Here is a 13081-nt window from a genome sequence, read left to right as displayed (position 1 = left end):
GGGAGTTCTTCATACAAACACAAGGCTCTTTGATATTTGGTGACAGATGACTGAGCAATGCAATGGGACCTGGTATGTTGATTGAAATATTTGTGAAACAACCCAACATCCACTTTTTGCCTTTCAGAGAAGTATGCTAAAACACAACCTGAAACTCTCTTCAACCCCAATTTTTGCTGATTTTGTTCTTTTCTTCCCAACTGTGCTCGATCCAATACTTCTTGAAATGTTATTTGAGTAAGTCTATCAGGATTGTAACATGTTAATTCAACACTGTCAAAATTTTCATCACATTGATTGCAACGTTTATGCCCTCCAATAGAGTTGCCAATTGTTGCTTGTTTAGCTTTGTTATCAGCACAAAAGAGCTGGCGTCAATTAGTTTTTTCAAAAATAATTGGAGTATATATTTCAGTACTACAACCCTAATATCAAAATAACGATAGATCACTTCATTTGCATCAATTGTGCAAGATATAATTTCACTGATGAATGTTTTCCCAAAACTTGTAGCAAGATCATTCACCATCACAATCTTTTCACACTCTATTTGAAGATCATTATTTTTTTTAGTAATTCTTAGGTTGACTAATTTGTCATACGAATCAGCAGTCACCTTAGTGCCTGCTAGAAACACAGGTGCAACATTTGCAAAATGATTTACCATTTTGTCAAGGCCTTCTCGCACTCCACGTTTAAAGCTGTCATGATCCCTAGCTTCTATTTCCTTCTTAATTGGACCATATTTCATCAATATTGCTACAAATACTTTCACTGATGATTTTTCAGTTGCAATATACAAATACAGGACATCTAAACAATGGTGAAGCATTTTATCCCTCTCTGTAGTATTATTGCCACCAAGCCAATCATTTTTCTTCCTACAATTCACTTGAGTTAATCCATTATTGCTTCCAATATATAGATAATCACCGCCTTTAGCATCAGCTTTATCATTAGAAAATTGGAACTCTTTCCTGCCCTTGCCTTTGATGTTCTTGTCACTACATTTATGACTTCTAATTGAATTCACATCAATAATTTCGCCACAGCCACAGAGAAACTGATATCCACCTTGGCACCCTTGTTCTCTACAACTTTTTGAATTAACTAGTTCATGACAACAATCACAAACAAACGGCAAGTCCATATCAACAACAAATTCGGATTGTGACAATGCACCAATTTTTTAATTCAGTTGTATGGAAGCTTCATTGTATTCAAGATGTGTTGTATGAACCTGCATTGATTTTGTTGTGTGCTTCTGAATTATATTAGTTTGTTGAAAATACATACAGAGACACACCACAAGAAATCAACACATATTTAGATGGAAGTCAAAACACATCAGACAAATATATTTTTCGTTAATTATTTTGCAAAAACACTAACAGACTTGAGTTGGTTTACCCATGTTCATTTCAACCTAAAGATGCTTCATACCGAAGTGCCATCGTCAATCCTTCATCAACTCTGATTTTGAAGAACGCAAAATAAATTCATGATTGAAAGGTTGAGATTGAAGCAACATTCAAAAAAATGTCTTCTCAAGACTCCACTCCTTCAACAATCCATATTCTTCCAACACCATCATCATCATTGGAAACAAACACGATGAACCATTCATCATCTTCAAATTTAAGACCTGATTCAAAGCCTTTCCAACCATCCTCCCAAAAACAACGATCTTCTTTTAAAAAGCACACACCCAAGCATGAGCCTATTCATTCCGATGAACAACCACAGCTGCCATTAACCAATGATAACAACAACAATGAATCTTCATCATTATCTCGCAATAATAATAATCATCAAAGACCACCTCGAAGTTCGAGAGGAGGTTTCTCTCAAAAGTATGTGAAAAAGGTTGTACCACAAGAGACTCTTCCATCGTGCACCATCCATAATGATGATACGACTTCTACAGACAAGAGTACTCTTGATAATACTCAACAAGCAAAATCTTCATCACAAAAGAGAAGTTCCTCCCAAAAACAACGACCTTTCTCTCAGAGTACTCTTGCCACTTCGCAAGAGGTTCCTACTGCTCCTTCTCACGAAGAGGATCATCATACAGAACAATATTCATCGCACCACAAGTCTAAAACATCTAAATTCAAACAGAAAATTTCTCAACCAGCAGTGAAAACCAATGAACCAGTCACTTCACATAAAAAAGAATCAAAACATGAGAGAAAAGGTCAAAAGGCATTCAATCCAAAAAAAGGTGCTCCCCAACAACCACAACAACAACAACCATCACAACCATTGGATGCATCATCCATGACCTTGCAGAATACTACCCCTGTATCAACAACACCCTCTTCGGAACACCAACACCAACAACAACAACACCAACAACGTAGAAAAAAGAAATTTCAAAATCATCCTTCCTCTCAAAATCAAGATGAGGAAGATGAAATGTTTTGGTCTCACTCCTATGATCGTGAACAATTGAAAAAGAGAAACTTTACCATGAAAGGGGTTGATGCATTTTCTTCGCTTCCTTCGTCTTCTTCCATCCGTGAATCTTCCAATCGTTCCTTTAAAAAATTGAAAAATCGAACTCTCTCCGATGAACAAGTCTCTGCACTCTCTCTTCACGATCGTTTAATTTATGAATTAACAAAACAAACCTATACATGTCTGATTTGTAGAGATACTATTGCAAGACATCATGCCACATGGTATTGTCAAGATTGTTTTGGAGTTTTTCATTTGAATTGTGTTCAAAGATGGGTCAAGGAAAAGATTGAAGATGAAGATCGAACGTATTGGAAATGTCCTGCATGTCAATCTTCTCTCATTTCAGCCATTCCCACAGAGTACAAGTGTTTTTGTGGAAAGATGACCAATCCTAAAGCTTCAAATTTGGAAATTATTCCACACTCGTGCGGTGAAATTTGTGGTAAAATTCACAAACCATGTTCTCATCCATGCACAGAGTTGTGTCATCCAGGTCCATGTCATGAATGTCAATTACAACGAGATTTAACATGTCATTGTGGAAAGGAACATTATTATCGTGTAAAGTGTAATGATCCAAAATTCGCAAATGGAATCTCGTGTGGAAAAGTCTGTGGTCGATTATTGTCATGTCAAAAACATTATTGTCCCAAAGTGTGTCATGAAGGTGAATGTGAGCCATGTCATAATTTAATTACAGCTCAATGTTACTGTGGAAAGACACTTGTACAGGATGCACCTTGCCATGTTTATTCTCATCTCAATGCAGATATTTCTCATCGACATTTTAATCGATTTGATATTTTGAAGAGAACAGCAGAAAATGATTTGAATTCTCGTATTGAAAGTGTTTGGAACAATAACACTTCAAAGAACACGGATCTAGTAGTAGTACAACAAGGTTTGCCCTCACAAGAAACTCATGCATTGCACTTACTTGACAATGATCTTGTTTATCGAACATTTAGTTGTAAACAAGTATGTAAGCACAAATTACCGTGTGGACAACATGAGTGTGATCGTCCATGTCATTACGGTCGATGTATTGGACATAAACGATCGGAATGGAATGTTAAACCCACCTCTACTATGAATCAAAGCTCCTCCGAAGATGATGAAGAGGGTATTGATGAATATATTAAGAGAATGGGATGTTATCAACAATGTAGAAAGACATTGAAATGTGGTCATTTGTGTACTTTGAAATGTCATCCAAATCGATCAGAATGTATGAAATGTAATAATCTAGTCGATTGGTATTGTAAATGTGGTAGAAAGTATGAAAAGAGACCATGTTCAGGCAGTACAGTATCTGCACAAGATTTATTTTTAGAGTGTGATGATGAATGTAGAAAATTATTACGTATCAAACAATTAGCAGATGCATTCAAGGTAGATTATGAGAAATTTGAATTACCTCAATACTCTCAAGAATTGATTGATTTTGGTACAAGATATCTACACGTCATTAAGAATTGGGAATTTGAATTTGATAGTTTACTCGTCAGTGATGTGAAAGGAGCTTGTAAACAATTTGCACCCATGAAAAGAGATCGAAGAGCATTATTGCATGAATTGAGTGAACATTACAAATTTACGAGTGTATCTGTCGATGCAGAGCCATTTCGATCGGTCATTGTTACCAAAACTCAACAATCGAAACGACCATCCATTGTATTGTCAGATGTGATTAGCGATCCTGAAAAGTTACGAAAATTGAAAGAAAAAATGGAAGAACAAGCTGAAAAGGAAAGACGAGAAGAGATGAAACGTTTGAAAAAGAAGGAATCTGAATGGATGGATGCACAACAACAACAACAACAACAGGAATTGGAAGATCACGAGCAAGGAAGTACTAGTTTGACATTGGATTCAATGAGCTGCAAATGGAACATTGGTGATCGCAATGCTTCAGAGGTGTTAGCGCAAGAGTCGTTCAGTGAAAATGACTCTTCTTTCGATCCCTATTCGTTTACCTCAATTCAAGCTGCCATGAGTGGAAGAAGAAGAGGAAGGACGAACACGGGTGGTGTCAGTTCAGACAGCACTGCTAACTTGGCAGGCAATGTTGGTGTGATGGATAACTCCTTCAGCGCATTATTGGAGCACGATGAGCATGATAGTCATCAAGACATCAAGGCATCTCTTTCCAATGCAACAACAAATGAAGTAATGTGGAAGGAAGAGGATGAAGATGACACCAATGTAAAGAGCATTGATCTTTAGACGATTCTATCATGTCAATAAATTTGTTGGCGTGTGTCCTATTTCTAGCTTTCGTGGTCATGTCTTGCCTCTATTGACAAACAAGCAAGTCCCCAATTTAAATTAGTATTAAGGACAACAGGTAGAGAACAGCGTTACCGTCGATCAATTCCAATATGAAGTAAACTTGGTAATGGATAATTTACATTTGGGTTATGTTACCATCAACGGGAGCATGGTCTAGTGGTATGATTCCTGCTTTGGGTGCAGGAGGCCGTGGGTTCGATTCCCACTGCTCCCCAGTGTAAATTTTTACTTTGTGGCTTTTGTTCAAAACAAACCTTGTCAAAGCAGTCAGAAAGTTTTTGCTGCTTACTGGCGGCTTCTAAATTATGATTGTTCATTTTTCTACTTGGAAAACACATCCATCTAAATTTTAGTTTTTTTAAGCTTTTCATGGTTTGATGTGGTTGAATAAAACAAGGTCTTTTACTCCGAAAATTAAATGAGTGAGTAAAAATGGTTGAGTTTACTAGGAATTCTTGTTACACCTCCAGCTGCAAGACAGAAGCAAGCGCACGAATGGTGTTTGCATTTTTGACGTCTCCCCTCTTGTCCAACACGATTAGTAAATCCATAATGTATCGTTGAATCTGATATTGGGTTTTCAGTAATTCCAATGTTGGGCTCGTACCAGTGTGACTTGCATCTTCAGCATCCATTCTTACAATAGTGGTAATGAGATGAGTTTGTGCAATACTTAGTTGCACACTTTGATCGACCGTCATAGATTCCTCTTCATTAAATATTCCATTTCTTGTTTCATAAACGTCCATTAAATAGCTCATTTGAAAATGTAACAAATCAATGGATTCAAATAACAAATTAAAATGCTCTAGTAAAATTATTCTCTCATAGTTGTTCTGTCGTATAGCACAAATATCCTTCAACAACAGTGTGATCACTCTTTTAATAATCATTTCAGTCTCTTCCTTATATGCATACATTAGAAGATTTAACACTTGCTCGTTTCTGCAAAGATATCTTGTGTAGCGGTTGTCGTGAATTTTGTCATTACGTAGTGAGGCGTTCCCAGAATGGTAACTGGAGAGAGTTAGTAAGTTGGACCAAATCAGAAATGAATAGTATCGTGTGAGAGGATATTGTGAAAAGGAGAGCGCTTTCAAAATCTGAATGATATTGTTGTTGCTTGATGTTTCATTGGTGGGTGCATATTCAATGATGAATTGATGACATGAAGAATGTGTTGATAATCCATAGAAGAGTTGAATAAACACAAATTGAAGTGAAGGTTCTAATTCGATAGAAATATTATGGTCGTTTGATTTTTGTGAGCTCTGAGGTCGCAGCATATTGGAAATATGGTACAAAATATTGATTTTGTTGTTGGTAATGAGATTGATAGAGAGCTTTTCGCTTTGAAGCACCAATAGAAATAATAAATTCAAATCTATGGATAGGTTGAGAGATGTAAATATTCAGAGAAATTATGTCCCAACAAAATGTTACAATCAAGTGCCTGCTGATAAAAAAATAAAACCTACATTGAACTTTGGTACTTGATTGTTGCGCGTTGAGTGCCCAATAAATAATTTCATTCAAAATTTTTGAATTATTCAATACATGGTCTGTTATGAAATTCACATCTCTCAGAAATAGAACGAATATACATTTTCCTAAAATTATAACCACATTCTCGTCCGTACAGCACAATAAATGCTCAATGTGTTTAACAATCTTTGGAAATTATTATTTGATATCTATTGCATCGTTCTAACATTGGTGAAAGCAAACTTACATTCAGTCTCTTGTTCTTAATGAGAGTTGCTAAAATAAAGTCATTCACGTTCGCTAATAGTTGCCCAAATATACTCAAAACTAACTGAACAAGTGAGCTATCATCACATCTCAACAGTAAACTTGTGTATGATAAAAAGAGTTCAAAAAGTTCAAATCCAATTTGATTGGATATAGATAGCACTGATTCTGTTGTGAGCAAGATGTTTCTATTATATCTTTCGGATGTTTCACTCTTTGGACTTTCTGCCATCGCTGGAGCAAATGCCAATTGTTCAAACATGTCCTTATTAATTTTCAATACTTCGAGATGTTTGCTTGGAAATGCAGACAATTTGTTAACATGCAAATTATCTTCGTTTTTGTTCAGCCCTTGGCAGTATAAATGTCCAACAATAGCATAGGCAAGCCATATAATGTCTGCAGAGTATAGAAATGTGTCAGTAGTGTGAATAATCTGCAAGACTTCTGATGAAGGAGAAAATAACTTTTGAGCTTGGAATTTGGTGAAATCTTTTTCCGTGAAATAGTGATAAAAATCGTCCAATCTAAATACTGAAAGTAAAATATCGTAGCCTCTCTTCCAACAAGTACTAAGCAGTGTAATAAAATCCACAAGCTATTTCTCAGGTCATTTGTTCAGACACAGCTAGTCATCCACTAGAATACTCACCATGTGTGAATTTGTTTTTCTTTTTCAACAAATGCTTTACTATTAATGATTCCATGTAAACTTTTATCTTCTTTTAATATTCTTCCGATTTTATGAAAGAGCATTTCATTGATGATTGCTTCACGACATGTGTTATAATCACGTAATAAATTAATTAAATTGTTTAACGAATTCTTGTCCTGTAAGTTCATATAAACATGTTCATGTTGATGTTCGGAAGAGATGTTATTTTCTTGAGTGTTTTCAGGAATGAATGAAAATGGAAATATTTGTTTCATCAACAGGGATAATTGTTGTTCACGTTCCGACAAGCCTTTCACCACATGTGAGGATATAAAATATGAATGATGGTCCTTCGATGATAAAATCAAGCCATTTAAATTTTGATTGGAGAATAAGTGTTGCATCAAAAAGATGGGAAGAAATTGGTAGCTTTTCGGAACTGAGGAAGTGTGGTTGTTCCATGATGATCTCATGGTGGAATTTTTTGCATTTTGATCATCATCACAACCAAAAAATGTCGACATCCACGACAGCAGCAACCACTCAGCAAGAGGCACAGAATGGACTTGAAAAGGCTTTGAATCAAGCACCATCATCATCACCCGATGTTGCTGCCAAAAAGAAATCATCAACATCTTCAAAAACAAGGTGCGTTTTTTGAAATTGACATTCAAACTGAACATCATGAGCAACAGCAAGTTGAGTTTGAAATACATACCAAAATTTTCAGTGTCCTTCAACGACAAAGTGGCCTTCACGTTTGGCGTTTTATTACTTGTGAGCACTACTTTTATATTTGGTTATGCCCCAAAATGGCTGCCACAATGGTATGCTCTATGGATGGTACCTCTAATGATTTATAGATTTTTTGATTTTCATGCTCAACATGCTCACGTACGTAATTTAGAATGTTATGAACTTGTTTAACATTTCAAAAAAATTATGGTGACCATAATGATCAAAATGCAATATTTGTTTGGTTTAATAACATCACTTCTAAATTCAATGAATGGCACACGAATGTACACAGTATTTTATGATTGATTTTTGTTATATTGGAAATTTAGCACTGATGATCTATCTCTTCTTTTATCCAACTAGTCCACAATTATTTGCATTAACTTTTGCAAATAACAATGGCCCTATTTTATTTGCTATTGTTTTTTGGTAAGTTTAGAGTTGGCGAGTTCAGAAAAGAACATTTTTGATCATCACATGATGTAATAACAGGAGAAATTCATTGGTTTTCCATGATTGGGACAAGTTAACGAGTTGCTTCATTCATACTTTTCCTCCACTCATTTCATTTGCCATTAGATGGTTCCCAGAGCAATTTCCAGAATATACCACATGCATTGAACCAACCTGTGAGGTGAATTGGACTCATACTGTTTTACCACACCTTGGATTTTTCTTGTTTTGGTTGACTTCCTATTATTTGAAAACAGAGCATGTGGACAAGAAGTTCCTTCAAAAACGTACTCATTTGATCACGTCCTATAGGTAAGTTTTACAGATTTAGAGAAGAAGTTCAAGTGGTGCGTTTATGGGTATCTCCCAATTCTTAAAACAACTTATCAAGATGGATTACTGAGATGGACAAGAAAAGTAAATCGTATCAACTGGGACAAAAGTTTTCTCCTCAAGCCAGATTATTCGCTTTTATGGTATTTCAGTTATTCTTCCACTTGCTAACAGTCATTCCCACTACGTTCATGTTCAACAATATTTACGTCAATGCTGTCATTCTATTGTTTAATTACATTGGTAAGTTGTTGTTTTTCGATTTGTCATGTTTTGACATAACTCAACACCCCCAACAGTCATGGTACACAATGGTAGTAATTTCTACTTTGAAAAATTTGTTAAAATGGTTGCTGAAAAGAAGGAGGCATAATATCTCTCGAAAAACCAAGTTTGGTTGTACAATTAAATATTCAAAATATTAAATGTACGTTTCCGCCAAAAATTTACGATTGAAACAAAAAATGAAGCATGAACAAGCAAGTAAGTACGAGCAAAGAAGATCGGAGTTGTATTTAAAGATAAATGTCTAATCACATCGTTAATTGGTAGGAGGATCATCTCAATTAAAGTCCATCAGGGACAGTACAGCTGGCAATGCTTTGGCAACAAAGAACAAACAACCAATACAATCAAAGAAGGTAGAAAGCGTAAAAGTAAGTATCAAATTAATGAAGACAGTCCGATATTAAAAACTGTTAATAGAGAATCAATCTCAGCAATACTGACCTTTCTTCTTTTGATTTTAATCAGCTGTTTTCGTATGAAGTATGTAGTTTGTTTTACTTTTCAATACGAGTTTTAGTAGTACTGTACGCTAGAAATGGAGATCTATCCAATGTGCTTAACGTTCAAGTTGAGTTTCCGTTGATCAAGGTGTTGGATGTTAGTTCCAATGTTATTAATGATTTATCATTTCTTACCAAGATGCCATCTCTGAAACATGTGTTTTTGACTCATAATTCATTGTCCAGCTTGAAAGCATGCCAATGATGAGAAGTTTAGAATCAATTACTTTTGGATTCAATAAGGTTACCGATTGGGAAGGTATACAAAATGCCCCAACCTGCGAGCATTGGTAGCACCTGAAAATTTAATTTCTAGCTTTAAACATGTTCCAGATCTGAAAGATCTCGAGAGTTTAGACTTGTCAAAGAATCCTATCGTTGAAACGAACAAATTTACAGAGTTATCTGTGGCTCTTTTTGATAACCTCAAAGAACTCAATAGAGAAGCATTGTCAGAAGAATTACTAAAAACTGCCGAAAAGTACAAAGGAAAAATTGCACAAGCTGTTAGATATGGTATGATGATTCCTAAAGACGAAAACTTAGAGGATATCAACAATTTATTAGCCTACACAGAAGAATGGCTTTTGAGTTTTTACAGAGATATTTCTAAAACAACACCATTCCACCTTCTTTCTTATACCTTTGACCCAATTCAACCTGTACAAGATATAGACTGCCGATTCTTTAGCGTCTTTTATGTTAATACAAGAGATATTATTTCGTTGAAAGCAGAAGGAATGGGATTGCTGACATTCAACAATTCGAACGGAGAATGGACGAATATGGTGTTTGATGGGTCGTCAATGTGTATTAACATTGAACATTATAAGGGGATATAACTTTACTCGTTCCTATTGGTTGCTATTCATACAAATTAACTAATGCTGCAACTTCGTCAGAGACCTTTACCGTTAATGTAGAGCCTGTTACAAACGAGTGTAAAGACCCAGAATTTACAATTGATATGGTGTGGAACAATAAGCAATATCATTCTTGCATTAGACCATCCATTACAGATGTAGACACCAGAATGTGTGTATCTCTACATTTCAAACGAAATAAGGAAACTTTGTTTGTGATTGATCAACAAACTCTTCCTGTTGTAGCCGGAAATCCAAGCTGTTCTTGCCTTGAAATATTAGGTTATGCCATTGAGGAAGCGTCCTAGAGCCAAAGTATGTATACAGTGGAGGCAAGGAAGGACAATCTAAGTTTGAATGGAGAAGAGTTAAGACTTTGGTTCATGAAGATGACGTATGCGGCATTGATGTAATTTCAAGGGACAAAACTTACACACTTCAAAGAGAAGATTATGGTTATTTCATTACAGTGACATGCATACCAGTACGAAGCGACGGAGTTGAAGGCCAACCTGTTTCCTGTATTTCTGCAACCACAGTTGATGCTCCCCTTCCACGAATTTCTAATTTAGTGATTGGAGAAATGGTCCAGGACCAAACAACATGTATAACTTACGATTTTATTGGAGGCGAAGAAGCTGACAGCTACTTCCAATGGTTTGTGGAAACAGAGGGAGAGTTTGTGCAAGTTAAAAACGCAACCACAAAAGAATTCACTCCAGGAATCAAACAAATTGGCCAAATCATTAAGTGTATTGTTACTCCTGTAAATAGTTATGGAAAACGTGGAGAGCCTTGTGAGTTAGTCACTAGACCTGTTGTTCCCGCATTGCCAGTATTTGTCAAAGTATCAGTGGAAAGTGACAATTTTATTGAAAATGATACGATTACCATTCAAACTGAGTACTATGGAGGAATTGAAGGGCATTCCATTTTTGAGTTCTTTAGAATTGATAACGAAGTTGAGGAGAAACTTGAAAATGGAAATAGAAAAGACTATCGTGTTGGGCTGGCAGATGTTGGAAAGGTTATCAAAATTTTATGTACACCAGTTAGAGATGATGGATGTAAGGGAGAGATTGTTGAAGTTAAAACTCCCGTTATCCAGGCTGGAATTCCAACAATCCACGACCCAATTATTGTCGGAAATTTAGAAGTGGGATCAATTTTGTCTATACAGTACCGATATGAGGGCGGCTTTGAAGGAGATACTATCATTGAATGGCGCAAAACCAAGCCTTTTACGTTGGAAGAGCTCTCCCGTAATGATATTGTAGTGGAAGACGCAGATTTTAGTATTGTTATGGAAGAACAAGAATTATCTCATGTTATAACAGCAGAGGATGCAGGTTGCTTCTTTTCGATTGAAGTTACTCCAGTAAGAAATGACATGGCAAAGGGGGAAGGCTTGCTTCTGTATTCAACCTCACACGTTGCTATTCCAAAACCATCTTTGATGAATTGCAAAATCGTCATGAATGAGCCAGAACTAACCGAAGGATGCACTTTGAAAGGAATGGCAGATTATTGCTCACCCATCGAAGAGAAAGGCAGAATGCATCAATGGTATTCCATTGACCCGGAAACAGGAATCGAATCAGAAATTGAGGGTGCTAATGCAGAAGCGTTCGTTGTACCTGAATCACTTTTCGAGAAGAGGGTGAAGTACAGTTGTTACTCTATTGACAAGTTTGGACAACGCACTGAGAGCGTGTACAGTGAGCCAACCAATACTGTTTCGCCTTCGAAACCAGTTATTAGTAACATTAGCATTTTGGGAATTCTTGAAGAATTCAGTACAGTACATGTTGGAGAAATTCAAGGCACCAACGTTGACACTCACAACATGGTATGTGATTGGTATAGGGTCAGTTCTGAAGATACCAATACGGATGTAAAGGTTGCAACCGGAGTCAGCAGCTATGATATCAAAACTGAAGACATTGGAAATCGTATCAAATTAGTTTTCACTCCTGTTAGACCTTTTCCTTACTCACATGTTAGCGGTCCAAACTTTGTCCACTTCACTGATATCATTGGACCTTCGAGACCCCACGGCTCTTGCTCGCTAATGGGATCGTTCAAGGAAGGTGAGACCATTACTGCCTCATTTGACTATTCCGGAGGAATTGAAGGCCATTCAACGTACATACTATTATGTCACGATCCTTCAGATGGCACAAATACTACTATAAGCGAAGGAAACACATACAATGGATCTGTGTTTGTAGTGTGCACTAAAGAACATGTTGGAAAACAATTTATTTTAGAATATTTGCCAATAAGAGATGATGGAATGGCTGGGGATTTGGTATCGTTCAAAAGTGGAGTCGTACTGCCTGGTGAGCCTACAGTTTCTGATCTGAACATTGAATTTGTGAAGAACAATACTAGGATTTTAATTCCAATGGAGGACAGTCTTGTACGGGCAAGTATCAAATACTTTGGTGGAAATGAGGGAAAGAGCCTTAAACGATGGAAAAGAGTTGATGGCGATCTGCATGAAGTTGTAGGTATGGATACGATGGAATATCGTATTTCAGTTATGGATATCGGAAAACGAATTGAATTTGAATATACGCCAATAAGAGATGACGACGTCAAAGGGAGGCCCAATCAACAATTTCTGAACCTGTACATGCTCATCATCCCTCTATTACAAATGTCTCTTTATCAGGAAATCCATATGTGTGCTCCAAACTAACCGTTACTGGAAAGTACTACGGAGGCGTTGAAGGAGC

At 36.4% G+C, this 13081-nt stretch overlaps 5 protein-coding genes across 5 annotated transcripts; 4 read left to right on the top strand and 1 right to left on the bottom strand.

Moving 5' to 3' along the window:
* Positions 1-1539: 1539 nt before the first annotated feature.
* On the top strand, positions 1540-4692 carry C9374_000133 (uncharacterized protein; the record flags this gene model as incomplete). Its single annotated transcript, XM_044689158.1, has 1 exon — positions 1540-4692. The coding sequence occupies one exon, from the start codon at positions 1540-1542 to the stop codon at positions 4690-4692; it is 3153 nt and encodes a 1050-aa protein (XP_044552686.1).
* A 524-nt stretch (positions 4693-5216) lies between these two features.
* Positions 5217-7165, bottom strand: C9374_000132 (uncharacterized protein; the record flags this gene model as incomplete). The annotated part of the gene is made up of 4 exons (XM_044689047.1): positions 5217-6142; positions 6237-6429; positions 6491-7108; positions 7163-7165. 4 exons carry the CDS (start codon positions 7163-7165, stop codon positions 5217-5219), a joined length of 1740 nt encoding a protein of 579 aa, XP_044552685.1.
* Positions 7166-7679: 514 nt separating this feature from the next.
* C9374_000131 (uncharacterized protein) lies at positions 7680-9062 on the top strand (the record flags this gene model as incomplete). The annotated part of the gene is made up of 6 exons (XM_044688936.1): positions 7680-7813; positions 7861-8059; positions 8196-8332; positions 8396-8668; positions 8748-8932; positions 8989-9062. The coding sequence occupies 6 exons, from the start codon at positions 7680-7682 to the stop codon at positions 9060-9062; spliced, it is 1002 nt and encodes a 333-aa protein (XP_044552684.1).
* Positions 9063-9153: 91 nt separating this feature from the next.
* Positions 9154-10319, top strand: C9374_000130 (uncharacterized protein; the record flags this gene model as incomplete). Its single annotated transcript, XM_044688826.1, has 5 exons — positions 9154-9172; positions 9242-9345; positions 9395-9457; positions 9664-9736; positions 9811-10319. 5 exons carry the CDS (start codon positions 9154-9156, stop codon positions 10317-10319), a joined length of 768 nt encoding a protein of 255 aa, XP_044552683.1.
* Positions 10320-10923: 604 nt separating this feature from the next.
* C9374_000129 (uncharacterized protein) lies at positions 10924-13044 on the top strand (the record flags this gene model as incomplete). Its single annotated transcript, XM_044688714.1, has 1 exon — positions 10924-13044. One exon carries the CDS (start codon positions 10924-10926, stop codon positions 13042-13044), a length of 2121 nt encoding a protein of 706 aa, XP_044552682.1.
* Positions 13045-13081: the final 37 nt, after the last annotated feature.

Source organism: Naegleria lovaniensis, assembly GCF_003324165.1.
Source record: "Naegleria lovaniensis strain ATCC 30569 chromosome Unknown tig009, whole genome shotgun sequence".
NCBI lineage: Eukaryota > Heterolobosea > Eutetramitea > Acrasida > Naegleriidae > Naegleria > Naegleria lovaniensis.
Note: the sequence above shows the minus strand (reverse complement) of the source record. Positions and strands in the feature narration are given on the sequence as shown.